The sequence below is a fragment of the Mustela nigripes genome, chromosome 8 (assembly GCF_022355385.1).
Source record: "Mustela nigripes isolate SB6536 chromosome 8, MUSNIG.SB6536, whole genome shotgun sequence".
Taxonomy (NCBI): Eukaryota; Metazoa; Chordata; class Mammalia; order Carnivora; family Mustelidae; genus Mustela; species Mustela nigripes.
The window spans coordinates 29,419,474-29,438,420 of NC_081564.1; the positions used below are offsets into that span (position 1 = coordinate 29,419,474).

The following is an 18,947-nucleotide window of genomic DNA, read 5'->3' on the forward strand; positions in this document are numbered from 1 at the left end:
CTGCACTGGCTGAACGAGATGACACTTGGCTCCATTCCTGCCACCACTGCCAAATGCTGTCACCTTCTCTGCCTCTGGGGAGTTGGGACAGTAGGTGCGCCCCTCTGCTCCCCACCAAGATATACAAGGCAACAGGCATGGTGGAGTGGGTGGAGGTGGACCCTGGCATCTGCAGAGAGGGCTCCCTCCTCCCAGCCTCGGAGGCTCTGTAACCCCTGGCTGCAGATGGGGGCTCAGCTCCTGGGGCCACTGCGGGGGTGGGGGGGCAGTGGCAGGGCTTGTGCTGGCCAGAGCCCCAGTCAGACAAAGCTTCCTCTTTGAAGAGGAAATAGAATCCACTGTTTAAATCCTCTGGTGCCCACTCATATAGAGACATACACCATGAGGAGCCCTGCCTGTTCAGGACTGTCACATGAGTCACGGGAACACAAGTGTAGGCGGCTCCTCCCTCTGGACTCCTGATGAGCCTGGAGTCTCTGTCGCAGTCCATGGGGACACTACTGGGCCCAACTGAACCACATGGCCAGACCATGTGCCTGCCACCGGGGCTGCACATCCTTCTGAGGCAGGGCCTGAGTCACCTGGCCTCCCCACTGTGCCCCCATGTCCCAGGGCATCCACTCTCATCGGTCTCCAACCTCTGCCTGGGCTGGAAGGCCAGTCTTCTGAGTGGTCCCTGTCCCTATGGGCCCCCCACTCCATAGGCCTTGTCCTTCTCAGTGTCCTACAGCGTGGCCTCATGTGGCTCCTGTCTGGTTTGCGCCTGGCGATCTCCACCCATGGCCCGAGGCACCGAGACCTTCCCAGATGTTGCCGCCTGGCCTGGCTAGCTCAGTCGGTTAAGGGTCTCTCTTTAGTTCAGGTCATGATCCTGAAGTCTTGAGATCAAATCTCACATCGGGCTCCTCGCTCAGGAGAGAGCCTCCTTCTCCCTCTGCCTGCCATTTTCCCTACTCATTTGCTCTTTCTCTTTCTCTCGGACATAAAATCTTAGAAAGAAAGCAAGAAAGCTAGCACACAGCATATACAGCATCTACCGGGTGGGCTGGGGCTGGGCGCTGTACATGGCAGGCCCACTGCTTCCCCACCCCTGCAAGAGCTCACAAGGCCGGAGAGCACAGACAGACGGGTCTGTCTTCCTTCTCAGGCACGTGAGAGGACATTTTGACATCTTGACAGTGACAGCCCTAGACTTGGGTTTTTGTTTCGTTTTTTTTTTTTTTAAGATTTTATTTATTATTTATTTGACAGACAGAGATTGTAAGTAGGCAGAGAAGCAGGCAGAGAGAGAGGAAGAGAAGCAGGCTCCCTGCTGAGCAGAGAGCCCAACGTGGGGCTCGATCCCAGGACCCTGGGATCATGACCTGAGCCGAAGACAGAGGCTTTAACCCATTGAGCCACCCAGGCGCCCCTAGACTTGGGTTTTAATAGGTGGCTTTTCCTTGAAGAATTTTAGTTAAAAAAACAAACAAACAAACAGCAAACCACGTGCCCCTGACATGGATGCCTCTGCCATCAGCAGGGCGTCTATGGCCCTAACGCAGGTCAGGACAACCTGTACTCTCTAGACCCCACAGGGTGGCCCTCTGAGCTCCTGCCATGTGGCTGTCAGGAGTGGCCAACTGACAGGCAGGCCGTGAGAGGCGCTGGCCCCATGCAGTGGACAGGACGTGGAACTGGCGGGGCCTCAGAGGCTGTGTGGGACACTCTGAGCACTCAGGGTGGGCCGCCAGCCAGGACAGCCACCAAGTGCTCGTCTTGACTCATACATTCCTCTTTTCTGCCACCTCCTGAGGCTCCCATGGCCTTACCAGTCTGGTACCTGCTTCCCAACCTGGTGCTCCCCACAGAGGTGGCACCCTGCTCAGACACCAGAGGAGTTCAGCAGGGAAGACGGGGGACAGCGGACTAGCCACCACATTCTTTCTGCTTTCTAATTGAGGGACTAGAGGGTTGACCCAACCTTGTGGTCCATGAGGCTGGCCTGCTGTGCCCAGCAATGTCCCTTCGATCTGGGGGGACGTTACCACACATTCCATGGGCCAGCCCCTCCTTCCACACTCTGGCAGGTGTTTTCTGTTTCAGGAACAATCTCCTCACTCAACACAAGGGCCAGTTTTGAAAGACCAAGACCTCACTCCCCGACCACACCTGCACCCGCCTGGGAGAGAGCGCGGGGTGGGAGCTGGGGCACCCACGGCCATACCTGGTCAAAGCCCCGGAGGGGTATACTTCTTATCATGACGGTGGTGTCCAATCCGAGACCGGTGAGGAACCCAGCACACTCCAGGGCCACGTCTGCCAGAGGCTAAGGAAGGCTAATGGATCATGACATCAGGAGCCAAGGGACAGGGAGGGCACCAGGCAGCAGGAAGGATTCTGGGAAAGCAGCAGCTGTGGCCAGACACCCCCAGTGCTCTGGCCAGCCACCTGCTCCCCCACAATCTCCAGTCAGCCTGGAAGAGGCTCCCAACACAAGCCACAAAGACCCCCTCCCGCACCCCAACCTCAGGAACACATGCCCAAAGTGAGGAGGGGACTCTGAGAGCCACGGCACAGGGGAACCCTCCAGCACCCAAGGCCAGGTGGCTTCTGCCTCCATGGGGCATCTGTCCAGGCTCCTTGTAATTTAATGTCAGCCTTTGGTGCCAGGACCCCCAAGGGGTCCGAGTAGCAACAGAAGGGAAGAGTGTCCTTCATGAAAGAACAGGAAGAGCCACCTTCGAACCCGGCTCCCAGCTAGCAGTCCCAGCTTTCCCCTTCCCTCAGCTATCCCCTCTCCTGACCTCAGATCCTCCCTGGCTCCTCCCTTGAGCCTCTCTGGTGTTACCACTCCTTCTGAAGGAACAGGCCCGGATGGGACTGCTCTCCAGGGAGCACCACCTGCCTCACGGCTGTGTCCAGCTGCCCTGAAGGGCTTAGGCGTCTCAGTGTACAGCTCAGGAAATGCCTCCAGGAAGCCCTAGCCTCAAAGGTCAGCCTCAAATTGTCCCCCGGGTACAGGTCATCTGCCCTGAGTGGCCTTGGAAACGCCTGACTCCAGGCGGCAGACGGTCCTCCCTGCTGGAAGGGAGGGCCATGGGGGAGGGGCTGTAGGAACCGGGTGTCCCCTCTCAGGCCTGTGAGCACAGCCGGCTGTCACCTGTACGCCAGCAAAGGATACAGCTGGCCCCGACCACCAACCTGTTAGAGGAAAGGACACAGAGGGAAAGAATGGTGAGTACCATACGTGGCTCACCATGGCCCCCGTGCAGCTGTCCTGAAGGGGGCCTCTGCCGGGGGGGACAGGGCCCTTGAGCTTCCCTGCAAGGTGCCTGGTCAGCTGATGTGTCACTGTTGATGAATCAGCTGAGGCTCACTGTTCAAACAGGTTGTCCCAAGGTACAAAACCCACTTCCCAGAGGCTCTGACTGTGAGATAAATGACAAACACAGTGTCACTGAATCAGAAAATTGCCAGGTGGTGAAGGATGTGAGTGGTCAGTGACAGAATAGTCCATGTCCTGCGAGAGATCCCAGGAGAGCGACCAATGTGGAGTCCACGGGTGTGTGGAGGAAAAGCCCAGTGGAACAAGGGGAATGGTCTTCCTTCTGTCCTAATGTAAACTCTGCCATGGGGCTCCCTCTGGATCTCCGGTGGCAGACATGCTCTGCAGGATGGGGAGGGCACCAGACAGCAGGGAGGATTCTGGGAAAGCAGTGGCTATTCAGAACATCCTCGGACCCTGGAAGGCCAGGCTGTCCAGCCCCACCTCACACAGGCCAGGGCCTGGAGGGCCAGTTCCCTGGAGCAAAGATGAGGACACCTGGGGGCAGCAGGAGACATAGAGGGACACTGGGACCCAGAAGAGTCATTTAAAATATCTACCCTAGTGGCATAAGCCCTCTCTTGTGATTCAGCTCCACTCTGCATATGTGAACACATATGCACACCAGCACAAACACACACACACAAGCGCACAGCCTAACACAGACCGAAAATTCCTGGCCCCGGTGGCAACATGTGGGTGGGCTTGTCAGATCACCCCTTCAGCCTTTGAACAAGAGGAGGTGATGTAAGGACGGATAAGCCCAATGTCAGCACTAATCCCGGCAGGTACTAATGATATAATTCCATTTCAAAAAGCAGTCTATCCCGTGGAATACTGCCGCAGGTGCCCCGCGGGAGGCAACTGGCACACGGCTTCCTCTCGGGGGCCGGGGACAGAACTGGGCTGGAGTCACGCTCGGGGCGAGTGAACAGAGCTCACCGCATGAGAAAGTTGAGAAGAACACTAGGCCCCGCAGCTGGCAGGAGCACGGAGATGCATTCAGGGTCCCATATGGGCCTGGCAATGTCTAAGAAACAGACACGGTGGCGTTCACGTGGATCCACACGTGGATGTGGCAACACACACAGGTGTGTAACAGGTAGGTCTTTGCAGAAGGACGTTTTCAAAATGACACAATCTAACTTCTTTTGTGCTCGATGTATGTGGTGAGAAGCACAAGCTTTCCTCTAAGATGTGAAAGCCACAGCCACATCATGCTGTCGTGTGATATGGGAGCCCCTCTGTTGGACAACAGGGCTGTCCTGGCCTGTCTTGGAGACTTCTGGCCTCTGGGACGTGGGCCCTCCAGCAGGAGCTAGCCAGTTGCCAGCTATTACCTGCAGGACATCTCCAGACCCTTGTATTACATTGCTAAGGATGCGGGAGGGCAGTCTCCGGATTTCGGCATGACTGCTTTGTTTCTGCTGCCCCCTGGTCCCTCACCACTTCTTGCCCTGTGTGGTTGGGAAGCCGGACAGGGAAGTAGGCAGGCGGCCACACAGATGTGGAACCCCCAGGTCCCCCTATCCCGGAGCCACCTCAGCACTCTGGGCCTCCCACTCTCACCTCCCAGTCACGGGGACCCACCCTTCTCAGGCCACCAGCTCTGAGTTGCCAACAGAGGGCACATCTGGGAGGAGGCTGGTGCCAGCCAGCTCAGCCACTCCAAAGTGGGTGCCTTGACTGCATGTGTAGAGCTCAAATCTCATAAACAAACACGCGTCCTGCCTTCTGGAAGGTAATTTGAAGTCTCTTCTTGTCTTATCAACAATACTGGTTTTCACTCCACCCTACCCCCAATTTGTCAAATGGTCATTATTCTTTGCAGAACCCAGGCTCCAAGAACTCAGAAAACTCCCTTCAAATGAGCTGAAGTAGGAAAACGCCAGAGCAAAGACAGACAGATTCTGGAGTCTCTAGATCGCAAGAGGTAGGGAGGGCCAGAAGAGGGGCTCTGGGCTCTGGGTTTTTTTGTTGTTGTTGTTTCATTTTTTTTGTTTTTGGGGGTTTTTTTTGTAGCCTTGAAACTGCACAGAAATTCCTCTGGTGGCTGAGGAAACTCCTGGCCAGAAAGGGGGCCTGGGAACAACAGGGCCAAGGTCAGCTGCCAAGGAGCAGGGACCAGTGCCGGCCTTGACCTGCCACAGGACAGGGGTGCTGGCAGCAGCAGAAGTCAGGACCAGCTTGTCAGGTCCGGGGTGGAAAGGCCCAAGTGAGCCTCCGCAGGATGGAAACCCTCACCTTGTCACTACATTAAGAGACCTGGACACAAGGGCACTGGCCCATGTGGCCAGTCACCACCCTCCATCCTGGGAGCCCCTGATGCGATCGTACATGTGTTCTGGGCAACCCTACTGTCTGTGCCCTTCGGTGTGCAAACATTTCATGTGAAGCTGTAACAACCGTGGGATTAGCCTAATCACAGGGCAGGCTTTCTTGTTCAAAATCTGAATGGGGGAGGAAGCAGAAACAAAAGCCTTAATTCAAACCCTCGAAGCCCCAGCTTAAAGAGCCTTCCACCTGCCTCTCGAGTCTGAAGGCCCCTGATCCGCTCCCCAAAGGGGAACACACAAAATGAGGGCCTCAGAGCGGGCACCTGGCTCCTTGGCAGCCCCACCAGTGCAGGAAATGCCAGGCGGGCTGCCGAGCGCAGGTGCCCCGGGAAGGCCATGGGCGTGGGGCAAGGCCTCCTCCCCAGTGGGGGCTAGCTCCAGGCTTGCCTGGGATCTGCCAGCCCCATCCCACCTATCCGGGTCCGACACTGGGCCCACCTGCGCCCAGCCAGAGCCTCTCTGTTCTGGCCTCTTAACAATGCCACCCCGAGTTGTTGTTTTCCTGGTTGTCTTCCTCCCAGCGGCCCTCGACACACCCGGGAGAGAACTTTACGGGATGGCAGACAAGTTGCAGGCAGAGAGCTTGTCTCCCTTTTGCTGGACACAAGGTGTCACACCAAACGAACATGGGTATTAAGCAGGAAATGAGAAAAATTCACAGCAAGGAGGTTTTCCAACCCAATGGCTGTGGTTCTTTGCAGGATAAAATTTTATCCTTCCCTTTTGTGCTCAGGGAAAGAGAAGAATGATCATAATACCTAATCAGCTTCCAGACTTGAAATAAGGGTCCAAAAAAAAATGCTCTTTCTAGGACCAGGTCTGACAGGCAGTATAAGGTCAGCCTAAGTTAAAGAAACACCCTGCTGCACAGAGCTCTGGGCCACAAGGAAAGAGCAGCTGTGGAAGGCAGGACACTCTTCGGCCGGCAACTGGGAAGAGTAGTGAGTGTATCAGGCCAGCATGGGGGAAGAGCTGTCCCAGGTAGCTACAGTCTCATTCAAGTCCTCTGCTGTCAGAGAAAGGTGATGGCACTGGGGTCACCCCCAAGCTGCCAGCTCAGAGCCCAGCTGTGCAGAGAGCTAGCCTGCAGACCTGGAGTGAACCCCAGGCAGGCGTGCTGACCAGCTGGGCTGGGGAGCTGAGGGGGTGTGGAGCAGAGTGACCCCGGTTCCCCACCCTTAGGGCACCTAAACTGTTACAAGCGGTGGAGACCTGAAGATCCTGGCCCGGGGAAGGTTGGGAGGCCAGGCCCAGGTCCCAGCCAGGATGCCCAGGCCCAGAGGGCGTGGAAGAGGTGGTCCTCCAGCTGAGTGAGCCAAGATCACCAGGCCATGGGATCAAAGGTGGAGTCGATATTCTCTGGCCTGCCTCCTTGAAGGCACTGTGGGGAGCTGGCCTACCTTTCTCCCTTCCACCCTCCCCCCACCTGCCGGGGAGTCGCCGGGCTGGACATCTGGGACACGCAGATGCCGTCTCTAAGCCTCCCCATGAAGGGCAGCGCACTCCCTTTGCACCCCCACTTCCTCCCCTGGTGGTCGATAATTTCTGGAAGTGACCATTATTCCCCTGATTGTTACTTTTGAAGGGGCTCCCTGCTCCCTGCCCAGGGGACCCTGTTCTTCCCCCAGAATCTTCCTTACTTCTTCAACCTGTGCCAGCCACAAAGCTGGCATTCGGGTGGCTGAGGCTGAGTAGATGCCAATCTTGTGGTCCCATTTCGGGCCGAGGGTGTGGCTCCAAGGGTCTGGGGCACCAGGGCTCCCCCCAGCCCCAGCCTGGCCTCCGAGGGCCCTGCTCACAGACTTGGGAGCTCATGCTGCATACAGTGGAGGTTTCCATACATGATCTGTCACTTTGGGTGCCAAGCCGGGCACCCAGCCATGTCGTGAAGACTATTTCATTCTTCCCAGAAGCCGGGCTTGAGCTTCATCATCCCCTCTCTGCCATCTCTCTAGCCCTGGGCTCCCCAAGGCTGGATTCAAGCAAAGCAAGACAGTGGGGAGGGGCTCCTCACATGTCTGGGAGGCACAACACCTCTGTGGCCACTGGGGTCCGTGCCTCAAGGGGACAAAGATTTGGAACAACCAAAGGAGGCTGAAGGGCTGTGGGCCCCCCCGAGGGCTACTGGCCCCTGTGCTCCACTTGAATGCACCCCAAAAGGTTTCGATGCTGCCCATGCCCCATCATGGGAAGGGATGGAGGGAGGAGAGCCCATGTGCATGCTGCAGAGCACACAAGGGACGCGGGGCCAGCCATGCCCCTCGGGAATCTCTGATGGGATCGTGGGGAGCTGACTGGTGGGGACCACACTCGCTGGGTACCCTCTACCACAGGCCATGCCTCCCGACGGGACCCAGCGGAGATGCCCCACCCGCTACAGGAGGCACGACAGGGCCAGGGGGCCAGCCCTCAGGTCCATATTAATTTCAGCTCCATTTTAAAGGCGAGTTAAAATAAACACAGGGAATATTTATAAGGCAAATAAATCTGGCAGAAACAGCCCCTCCAAGTGTGAGTGGAGGCCTCCCCCTCAGCCCCAGCCCAAGCTGATAAAATACAGAAATGCTACTGTAGACCCTCCGGGCTTATTTTGACTGCAGGAGAGGAATGCAGCATGTAAACAGTGCCTCCCATATCACACTGTTACAACTTGCATTAACGGCACCGGACAAAAGCCGCATTTTCACAGAAGCATCGTACAGGGATATATCTCCAGCTTAATTTTTTAAAAAAACCATTTCCTCACATAAATCATGCTCAGAACGAAACGGGTGACTGATACATTGCAAACACTTTTTTTTCTTCAACAATAACATACCTAGATTCCTTCTAAACGAAAGAGCTTTTTTTTTTTCCTTTAAAAAAAAAAATCTTCTAAATGTTTTATTTCTGAAGAAAATAAACACAGTGCTTGCTCTCCTGGCCTAAAGATCTGGGGTGGTGTCTTTGCGGCCTGGCTGCCCTGACTGTAAGGTTGCGGAGGAAGGGACCAGGCCTTGGGCCACTGCGCTGAGCACCGGTGGCACACCGGCGCGCCTGGGCCTCCCAACCTCCCCAGCCCAAGTGATGGCCCAGGCCAGCCTCTCTGCGTACCCAGCCTCCTGTGAGAGTGGCTTGAGAGGCGATCACTGCAAACTGACCCCTTCCTGGACACGGAGACAGGAAAACAGCAAACAAAGGAAACAACAGAAGATAGAGGAACTAATCTGACAGAAGACCGGGATTCAGCAAATGTTGGCCTTTGGTTACAGGCTAAGGTGACCGAAGTGCACGGGGGCCTCAGACAGGACACACACTCCAGTGGCAGCTGGAGCTGTCTGAACCACAGCTGGAGGACCACTATGGAGAGGCTCGAAGAACGGGTCTACACTCCACCCACAGCAATCAGTGCAAAAGAAAACTGAGGAGATCTGAGGCCAGGGCCAAGCACTTGGGCCAGTAATACAGGAAAGTCAGAGTCAGAAGCCAGAGTGGGACTGGACTCCACTCAGGGACGGAGCTTTCTCACTGGCTTGTGGGGCTGTTGGTCAGTGACACCGGAACCCTAGCAGCCCGGGTGCCACCCCGCCCTGACACACCATACCACACACCACACCAGCATGCCACACCAAACATGAACTGCCGACACCCTAAGAATGTAGAGGAAAATGCGACCTATGGAAGCCCTGAAGGAAAACACAAGGGCTCTTTTTTGAAAGCTATCTTGGGGGTGGAGCAGGCCTTCCTGAACATGCAATAAATCTAAAAGCCATTAAGTGTAAAGAAAGATCTAAGGTAGGTTAGGGAAAAAAAATAAAAAATAAAAAACCATTTGTACACCACGCAAGTGAAATGACATGACAAGCCAAGAAAACGTGCGGTCAAAATGGCCTGAGATCACAGCCGGAGCCCGCGAAACAGCTGGAAGATAAGGAACAGATAAGAAAAAAGAAAAACTCGATAGAAAGTAGGCCACGGACCAAGCTGACAGCAACACACACACACACACACGCACACGCACACGCACACTCTCACACACTCATGCACTCACAGACACACTCAGTTTTAAACGGCTAGTAAATACATGAAACGACGACTAAAAATAGCAAGGGCAAATAGACTCAAGGTCACATTTAACCCCTTAGCGAGCTAAAGATACAAGAACAGATAACCCAGACAGTTCAGCATCAAGGAAAAAAGTGATCAGTGTCACAGCATGAAAATTACGAACTTCTATATGAAATAATATCACCAAGTAATTGTGGAGGGACGAACTTCTGTATGAAATTATTTCTGTATGAAATAATGTCACCAAGTAATCGTGGAGGGACCACACATGCCTTGGGCCAAGTCAGCGTGAGCTTGACCACACTCATTGGAGGGACCACACATGCCTTGGGCCAAGTCAGCGTGAGCTTGACCACACTCATTGGAGGGACCACACATGCCTGGGGCAGAAACAACTGCCGTTTACCCCTGCCCCTAGAGCAGGAGGAGACGCTCCTTCCTGTTTCCCCGCTCATGAAAAAGCTGATGGCCCAGCCCCGTTAGGGGGAAGTGGGGAGCAGGCAGAGGTGTGCCTGGAAATGGGGGACAGCCCACCAGGAGGGAGCACCTGCTAGCAGGACGTGGGAAGCCCTGTACCTGGGTTCTCTGCTTACAGGACAACCCCCCCACCCCCGACAGGTATGTAAAACACGTAAGACGCATTATGCCAGCAGATAAGATGCACACCAAAGGTGTTCACAGCAGCATTTCATAACGCCGACAAAAAAAGCCTAGTGAGACACTTGTGAGTGGTGGGAAGATAAACTAGAGCATATCCACTCAAGGGAATCAAGCCCTGACCCCAGCCAGAGATGCCTCAGGAAGTGGGAAACATCGAGGAGGAGAGCACATGCATGCCCGTTCACACACACTGCCCTGTACATACACTTGTGCCCACACAGCCATCCTCCCTGGCACACTTTTCCACCTGTATTTTGTCAAAGCCAAGTCCCAAGGCAGCTGACGACAAAGCCTCTGCTGCCCTCTGGTGGCCATTCCAGTCCCTGAGAGCACCGTGTCCCCCAGCCGCTACTCCCAGGGCCTGTGTGGACCTGGAACCCCCCATGGTCTGCTCTGTGGGGACAGGAAATGCATTTAGTGCATTAATACCCACTCAGGGAGTGTAAAACTGCTCACACACTGCACGTCTCATTTCCTGGGCTACAGTTTCTGAGAACTTTGGAGACTTTGCTGCTTTTCAGAGAAGCCCAAGTTTCACGCCAGGGGAAAGGGGATGTTTAATCAAGGCCTGTAGAAAGGCCAACGGATTTCCCAGATGACCTGGCCTTACTTTCTCCTCCTGGAACATCCTTCTTCTGTGATGTCCCTGATGGACCCACTGGAAGCCTGCGGTTCCGGGAACCCTGTTTGAAAACCACTGCCCGAGATAGTGGCTGGTCCATTTGGTAATACACGGGTCATCACTTCCAAGACAGGCAACAGCCCCACCAAGGGGGCATAAACACCATCCTCCCTGTCTGTAGACAGGAAAGAATGCACTAGGGAGAGAGGACCAATGTGTGGTTCTGAATGGCTCTGATGCTTGGAAACCGTGAACAAAAGAGGATCAACAGGGACACCTGGGTGGCTCAGCCATTAAGCATCTGCCGTCAGCTCAGGTCACAATCCCAGGGTCCTGTGATTGCGCCTCGCATTGGGCTCCCTGCTCAGCAGGAAGCCTGCTTCTCCCTCTCCCACTCCCCCTGCTTGTGTTCCCTCTCTTGCTGTGTCTCTCTCTGCAAGTAAATTAATAAAATCTTTAAAAAAAAAAAAAAAAAGATCGCCATTAAGGCACACATGGGGTCTTACGTTTTTCCAGGGGATTCCTTCAGCCAGAAGAGGTCATCACTTGTAATTCCATATTCCAGGGCACCTTCGATCTATCCGGGAAAAAAAAAAAAAAACGGTCAGCATGAGAAGAGCGTCACTCAGCCTGTCCCCAGAGACTTTCCCCTCAAAGAAGATGACCACTTCATAGACACAACTCAAGCAGAACCACCCCAACCCACCCCTGGGGGTGCGTCCCTGCTCTACACACTGACCATCAGGTTGTGGCCTCTAAGGACAGGTGACCTGGGTTTATCTGACTAGGAGCACCATGAACTTTCTGGGCAAAGCACCCAGCACTCCTTGGCTGTTCGAGGTGGCTGGGAGCCGGTGTGGGGCCCGCAGCTTTTTCCTCCCTGCTCTCCAGGGCCTTGTCCTTGATCCAGATGCTAGGCTCAGGGAGGGCAGCAGGGAAGTGGAGGGTGTGGAGGGGCAGGCCGGCCCCAAAGGGCCTGATGCTCCTGGGCACCCTCGAAGGAGCCCAGAAATTGCATGGACTCCCCTCATTCCCAGCAGAGCCTGAGGAGGGGCTGCTAAGCAGGTGGGGGAGATCCAAGGACCAGCGTCCTCTCCGTGGCCCAAGAGAGTAAGAACAATAAGATGTGCTGGTGGAGAGGAAGCGGGATGCAAACAGTTTATGATTCCGATTGGCAATAAAAATAAAGTCAGGAATTTCTCGGGTTTGTGGAAAGAAAACCAAAAGGTCTAGAAATCAAAGGGACTAAAACCCAAGCAAGCCTTGGCAGGCACCCAGGGAGGAGGTGGTGGGGGTAGGCGGTAGGAGAGCAGAGCAGCCACTGAGCTTCCTTCCCCGGGGCCAGACAGCTCCTGCTCTATCCCCTGCTGGCCCGGGGAGATGTGATGGCCGCCTAGGCGAGGTCCAGCAGGCTGGGGCCCAGATGGCCGCCCAGCATCTAGGAGCAGACTGTGGCCTTCGGGGCCATTATGCGGAACCAAGGTAGGCCTGGCTAAAGGGTGAGGGGTTGCTTATGGCTGCCCACCTCTGTCGGCAGTTACCTTGAACAATAGCACTCCACCACCCGACAGAGCCAAGCAAGCCAGCCAAGGGCCCTCTCTGTGCACAAGCCACCCATCCTCTCCGGAGGCCACTCTTGCGGGCCCAACAGCTGGAGGCAGGCATAGTGTTCCTCTGAGGACCAGAGTGTGCCTTTTCCACCATACCCCCTCTGTTCCCTGTTTCCAGAGAAAGCACAGAACCAAAAGGGGAGGCTTGGGATTTGGGCATCTGAGGAGAAACAGAACCAGTGCCTTGTTCTTCCGCCATCTGGAGGCCGAAGTGGCCTCTAGGCCCAGGTAGTCTGTGTGCCTCGTGCATTTTGCTGCAGCCTGTGTGGAGGCTCAGGGCTTGTGCTGTCTGCTTCCCAGGGCCCCTGGAAGACCCATGAGGATATGTGGCCTTGGCCAAGCCCCTTCCTACTTCCCATCCCCCTCTCCATGACCTTGACCGTATAGCCCCTTCCTTAGCTCCACCTGCCTTGTGGGAGTGAGGGCAAAGCAGCGCCCTCACAGAAGACTGGACCGGTAAGGGGGACGCAGGCATAAAACAGTGGTGCAAGGACCTCCCAGTGTTCACCCTTCCATAAAAACAGCCAGACAACTAACAACAGTCAGATTCAACTTGTAGAGTACTCCAGAAATGAACCAAAAGGCTGCGACAACACAGGGAATATTTAGTTAAGAAAAATGGCTGAAACTTGGTAAGAATGGTGAGTTGTGGTGTTGTGACAGACTCTAGACCCATCCCTCAGCACGGCAGCAACCTTGAGCAAGGGTGAGCAACTTAAAAACCATATCGGGGAGAGGCGAGTAGAGCTGGGCTGGAGCCATGACAGAGCTAGTTCCCAGGAAACAGTGATCGGTCGACCTGGCTGGGCTTCCCCAAGAGACCCCAACTCAAAAGGCTGGTCTTCAACCTCGCGTGACCTTGCCCATGGCCAGAAGCCTCTCTCCGAGAAGGATCTGTCCCGTGATGTATGTCACAGCTGCCCAAGACAATGACAGCAGAAACAAGCAATGCACCATCCCAGAGCTTAAAAGGAAAAGCCAAGGAGTAAGCTGTCCACGGGGGCTTTGAAAAGCTCCTGCACACTCCTGGAGACCTAGAAGGCTGGGTGTAGGCCCTGGGCTGCACACACACCTGGGAAAGGCCTGAGACAACCTGAGTTCTCACTTTTGGCTGGCCTCGGGGCCTTGCTCAGGCAGGAAGTGAGAGCTAAGGCAGAGTTTCTGGCACCTGACTGACGGCCCAAAGCTTGCCCTCAAATGCCTACAGAATCCCTCAGCAAAGACTGGACCATTTCTCCTGGCGTTTCAGGAAATCTCTATCTAGTTACTCACTGAGCACTAAGCCAACGAGCAGAGACCTCGGTGGCCTCCCTTGACAAAGAACAGACTTTACAAAATCGCTTCAGACATACAATGGCAATAAACAAAACCCTGTAGTGGAGAAAGATTCAGATTTCCAGAATTCATGCGTTACTTTATTTGAACTACTCATTGCTCGAAAATAACAACAAAATTGTGAAATACAAAGAACCAGGAAAGCTTGACCTTCACACGTCATTGGGGGGCAAGGGGGTACGAGAAATGGTGCAGCCACTTTGGAAAACAGACGGCCGGCTCTTCAAAAGGTTAAAGACTATGTTACCATATGACCCATCAACTCTGTTCCTAGGTCTAGAGCTAAGAGAAGTGCAAACTTCAGTCCATGAAAAAACTTGTTCACAGCAGCGTTATTCACAACAGCTCAAAGTGCAAACAACTCGGATGTCCATCAACGGACAAGTGGACAAACAAAATTATGGTCCAGCCACACAATGGCTCGTTATTCAGGCATAGAAAGGAATGAAGGTCTGACCCAGGCTACCACGTGGATGAACCTTCTGCTGAGTGCAGAAAGCCAGGCACAAAGGCCACATGTTGTCTGATTTCATTTATGTGAAGTGCCCAGAATGGGCAAATCTACACAGAGATGGAAACCAGACTAGTGGTTGCCAGGGGCTGGGGAGCCAGGAACATCAGTGACCATTCACGGGACAGGATTTCATCAGGGGCATGAAAATGTTCTGGAATGAGGTAGTAGAGACTGATGGTTGCACAACTCTGTGAATTAACCAAAAGCCCCTGAATCGTACCCTTTCAAAGGTGCATTTTATGGTAGGAGAATCTTATGTCATGATGTAGAGTGGGGGCAGGAAGGAGAGGCTTGAGTCCTGGATGTTCCAACACCCTGACGCTGAGGAGAAAAGGAAGAATCGGCAAAGAGAGATAAAGGAGACCAGAAGCAGGGGTGTCCCAGAGCCATGTGAAGAGTGGGGGGATGTGGGAGTCCCTGTTGGCCTGCGTCCATAGAACGGAATTGAGAGAGCATGAGAAGGTGACTAGAGTGAATAAAGAAAAAAAAAATTATTTTTTTTTTAAAGAAAAGAAAGAGTATGCTGATTAAAAAAAAAGAAAGAAAGAAAAGAAAAGAAAAGAAAGAGTAGGGGGTGCCACTGGTGTGGGAAGCGTGAGCCGGGAGACCGTGAACGTGCCCAGGGTGCGAGGTAAGGCTGTGTGCTGGGGACACTCACGTGGGTCGGGTACCTCGGCCGCCCTCCGGTAGCAATGATGATATGCTCAGCCGAAAGCAGAGTCTGAGAATAAACGGAGGAAGCTGTGGTCAGGCAGGTCTGCAGAGGCTGCTGGCAGAGATGCATGCTTTCTAATGACAGCCCCTGCCTTGCAGTGTGCACCCTGGGGCCAACAGCTCAGGGGTCCCTCGGAGCTGGGAGCCTGTCCAGCGTCCTCCAGCCAGGAGGGAGTCCAGCAGGAGGGGGCAGGGAGACATTCTAACTCCAAGCACCCTGCAGCTTACATGGCACCTGCAGGTGTCTCATCGCCTCCAACCCCTGCAAAACTCCGCGAGGGTCTGATCGCCCTGGCGCAGCAGGCAGCTGGGCACTATGTGCCTCTTGGTGATGCGTCTCACCATCCATAAAGCATCATAACCAGCCTCAGAGGGATCTGTGGTCAATTCCTGCCGTGCTCATTACTGAGAACAGCACTGAGGTCAAACAACGCTGGAGTGCTTGGAAGGGTCAACACCACCTGAGCGGAGCCACTCGGGAGAGCCAGGCTCTCACCTCTTTCCCGCCTTTTGAGACACCGCAAACCGTGTGTGCGTCGACAAAGCTGGCCTTGATGTTAAAGTACATGACTTTTCTGCAAAATTAAAAAAAAAAAAAAAAAAGACTGTTAAATATTTCCTCTGCAAATTAGGCATCACCGATGGGACCAGAGAGGGAGCAGATGGTTAAAAGGCGAGCTCGGGGCCCACAGCCCCCGTCCCCTGCCCAGGCCAGGGCAAGAGGTGAGTGGAGAGCGGCACTGGGAAGTGTGCAGGGGGAGGAGGGCCATGGATCCCTAGAACTGCCAGGACAGAAGCCAGCTTGGGATGGCCCCAAGAGCCCAAGTACAGCCCCGGCGTGTGATGACAGACATGGCTAGGCTTCCCCAGAGTCTAGCCTTGTCACCTGGACACATTCTAGTAGGGAGCAGAGGCCCTCCCTCCCAGTGACCCCCGCCACCCAAACAACCAACTTCTGGGCAGACATGGGATGGTGCCCACCAGATAGGCATCACCCCCTGCCTTTAGGGGATAGTAAGGCTGGAAAACAGGTATGACGAGGACAGAATGCTAGTCAGGTACGTGGTGTGCAGAAACGATCCACACCTCCTAATAATGAAGGCCACTCCATATGGTGGGTTCTTGGCGCCTTTGGTAAGGCTTCCCCACCTCGACTGTACGTCCTCCCCACAGTCGTGCCCTGTGACTCCATTTGCCGCCTGGGCTGTAAGAACCAAGCCCTCACTTACCCCCATGGCCCAGTAACAGCCACACTGTTACTGGCTTCCTTCTGTGGGCACCTCAGAAGGTGGGCTGGGGCCTGCCTGGCACTTGCCTGGGAGCTGCCTGGGGCCAGCAGGAAGCATGGCAGAACCCTGTGCTTCCAACAAACTTCCCTGTGGAATACTGAGCCCCACACAGAGAAAAAGTGGTAGGATGCAGCTTAGCTCCCTGAGGTGGCGGGGGATGGCCGGGATGGGCAGGTGGGTCACTTCCCCCGCTCAGCTGTCCTGGGCTTCATGGGCACAAAATGGCTGCCTACTGCATAGCCCCAGGAAGACTCCTTGGAGCCCAGCACATAGTGCTCACATGAAAGCCACCAGACCTCAGAGGTCACACTGTCCCCTCCATGACGTGCACAGGCAAAGGGCAGAGCTATAGGACTGGGAGCCAAGCCTGGCCAGAGCCGAGTGCAGCATGGGGCACCTCTCCTTCTGGCAGCAGCTCCTTGGGGAGACACTTTGGTGGAAGGAACCATTGGCATCGGGGCTGGGGGAGCCCAGAGGGCTGATGGGAACCGGCCATTTCAGGCCAGAATGATCACGTTGGACGTGGTGAGGTGTGGGGTTCAGAGTATGCTGGCTGGGTATTCTCTTTGCAACAGCAACTTGGGGCTCACTGGGCTCTTTCCACATCACTGTGGTCGATCCTGCCAGAAGAAAGGTCACTTGCCTCGAGGAAGGCATCGGCCACCAGGATGGCCCTCTCTGCGCCCCCACTCTCTGGCCTTTGGACTCCGTAGTGCCAGCCCCAAGCATGCCTCCTCCCTGGTGTAGACCCAGGCTCCGGCTGTCCTGCCAACATGCCCCTCACCACCACCACCACCCCCGCTACTCCAGGCTCTGCTGGTACCAGCTTACAGGCCAGCCTTTCATTCCCAGGGCCCTGGCCCCATCCGCCCTGCACGCATACATCCCACCCCACGGGCAGGGACTTCTTGTCTTGTCACTGCCAGGCCTCTGGCGAGAGAGTGCCCACAAAGGAAGGAAAGGTCCCCAGAGAGGGTGGGAGGGCTGACCAAGGCCTCAGTACCTATCCTGCAGCTGGACCCGGTGCCCCCAGTTCAGAGACTTGACATGGTTCTGCACGGCCTCGGCCATTGTCGCCCTAGGAACACACAGGACAGGTCAGAAACCGCCACAGGAGCACGAACTGCTGAGTCCCACAACACATGAGGAGATGCAAACAGCGAGGAGATGCAAATCCCGAGAAACAAGCTGATTCTAAAGGTGGAGAAACGTTGGGCACCTGGGTGGTTCAGCTGGATATTGGAGAAGTGACTGCCTTTGGCCCAGGTTATGATCCTGGAGTCCTGGGATCGAGTCCCGCATCAGACTCCCTGCTCAGCGGGGAGTCTGCTTCTCCCTCTGACCTTTCCCCTCTCATGCTCTCTCTCTAACATATAAAATCTTCAAACAAAAAATAAAAATAGGGACGCCTGGGTGGCTCAGTTGGTTGGACGACTGCCTTCGGCTCAGGTCATGATCCCAGAGTCCTGGGATCGAGTCCCGCATCGGGCTCCCAGCTCCACGGGGAGTCTGCTTCTCTCTCTGACCTTCTCCTTGCTCATGTTCTCTCTCACTGTCTCTCCCTCAAATAAATAAATAAAATCTTTAAAAAAAATAAAAAATAAAAATAAAGGTGGAAAACATGACATCTATGCCCACAGCCACTGTCTCTGTCCTGGGTCTGGGCCTGTGGGCCTTGGGCCTCAAGGAAAACGGGGGCCTTGGGCCCCGTTTGGGCCCCTCCATCGGGACACATCAGTGGCCCTGAGTCTCAGTCATCTGAGCACCACTGAGGGGCCTGTGTGCAGCTTGGAGCAGACCTGGTGCCACCTGCGGAAGCTCCATCAATTTCTCGCTGCACACTAGTGGCCCCTGGGCCTGGACCATCCCTTGTGAGGGTGTCCTATGTGCACAGGACCTTTGAAAGCATCCCGGGAGACACAGCAGCCCCCGATCAGCAGTGATAGCCAAAGTGCCTCCAGACTTTTCGAAATGTGGGGAAGGGGGTCGCCCCTTGGTTAGTGTTCCTGTCTGGTAGCTGACTTCCATGAGGGTTAAGGGGGCAGCAAACCTCCTCCCCCACCCTCTTCCCCCACCCCAGGAGCACAGAAGTGAGGGGAATGGGCAGGGCTCCTCACCAGTCATGCGGGACCGGCTGGAGGGCCCAGCCATAGTGGGGGGCATCTCGGACCATGCCCCCTAGCAGCGCCGCCTGGTGCATCAGCTTCTTAGGGATGCAGCCAACATTCACGCACGTGCCACCGAGGCCCCACCTGGTACCTGGCAGGTTGGAAAGACCCTACTTAGATTCACATTCGGGGTCTGGAAGGCTCTCCTGCTCCTCTCCAGCCGGGTAAGAGTCCTTTTAGCTGTTGTAACTCAAGCGCGCTCCGGGTGAACCCTGCCCTCGAAATTTAGTCTCCATGACTATAGTCAGAGTGGTCTTTAAATCGCAAGACTTTAAAGCTGCCACCCCCATAGGTAAACCAGGACCCCATCCTCCTGCTCCCCCAGGACAGACGGCTCCCTTCCGG

General features: G+C 55.1%; 1 protein-coding gene across 2 annotated transcripts in view; it reads right to left on the bottom strand.

The window, feature by feature from the left end:
* Positions 1 to 18,947, bottom strand: part of TXNRD2 (thioredoxin reductase 2) — a 49,687-nt gene that overhangs the window by 19,194 nt on the left and 11,546 nt on the right. For both annotated transcript variants that reach the window (XM_059409101.1, XM_059409100.1), the window contains exons 4-10: positions 18,552 to 18,693; positions 17,438 to 17,512; positions 15,642 to 15,720; positions 15,090 to 15,152; positions 11,479 to 11,549; positions 3,164 to 3,183; positions 2,207 to 2,298 (exon numbers count right to left, since the gene is read on the bottom strand). In XM_059409101.1, coding sequence (XP_059265084.1) covers positions 2,207 to 2,298; positions 3,164 to 3,183; positions 11,479 to 11,549; positions 15,090 to 15,152; positions 15,642 to 15,720; positions 17,438 to 17,512; positions 18,552 to 18,693 — 542 coding nt within the window. The remainder of the gene's footprint in view (positions 1 to 2,206; positions 2,299 to 3,163; positions 3,184 to 11,478; positions 11,550 to 15,089; positions 15,153 to 15,641; positions 15,721 to 17,437; positions 17,513 to 18,551; positions 18,694 to 18,947) is intronic.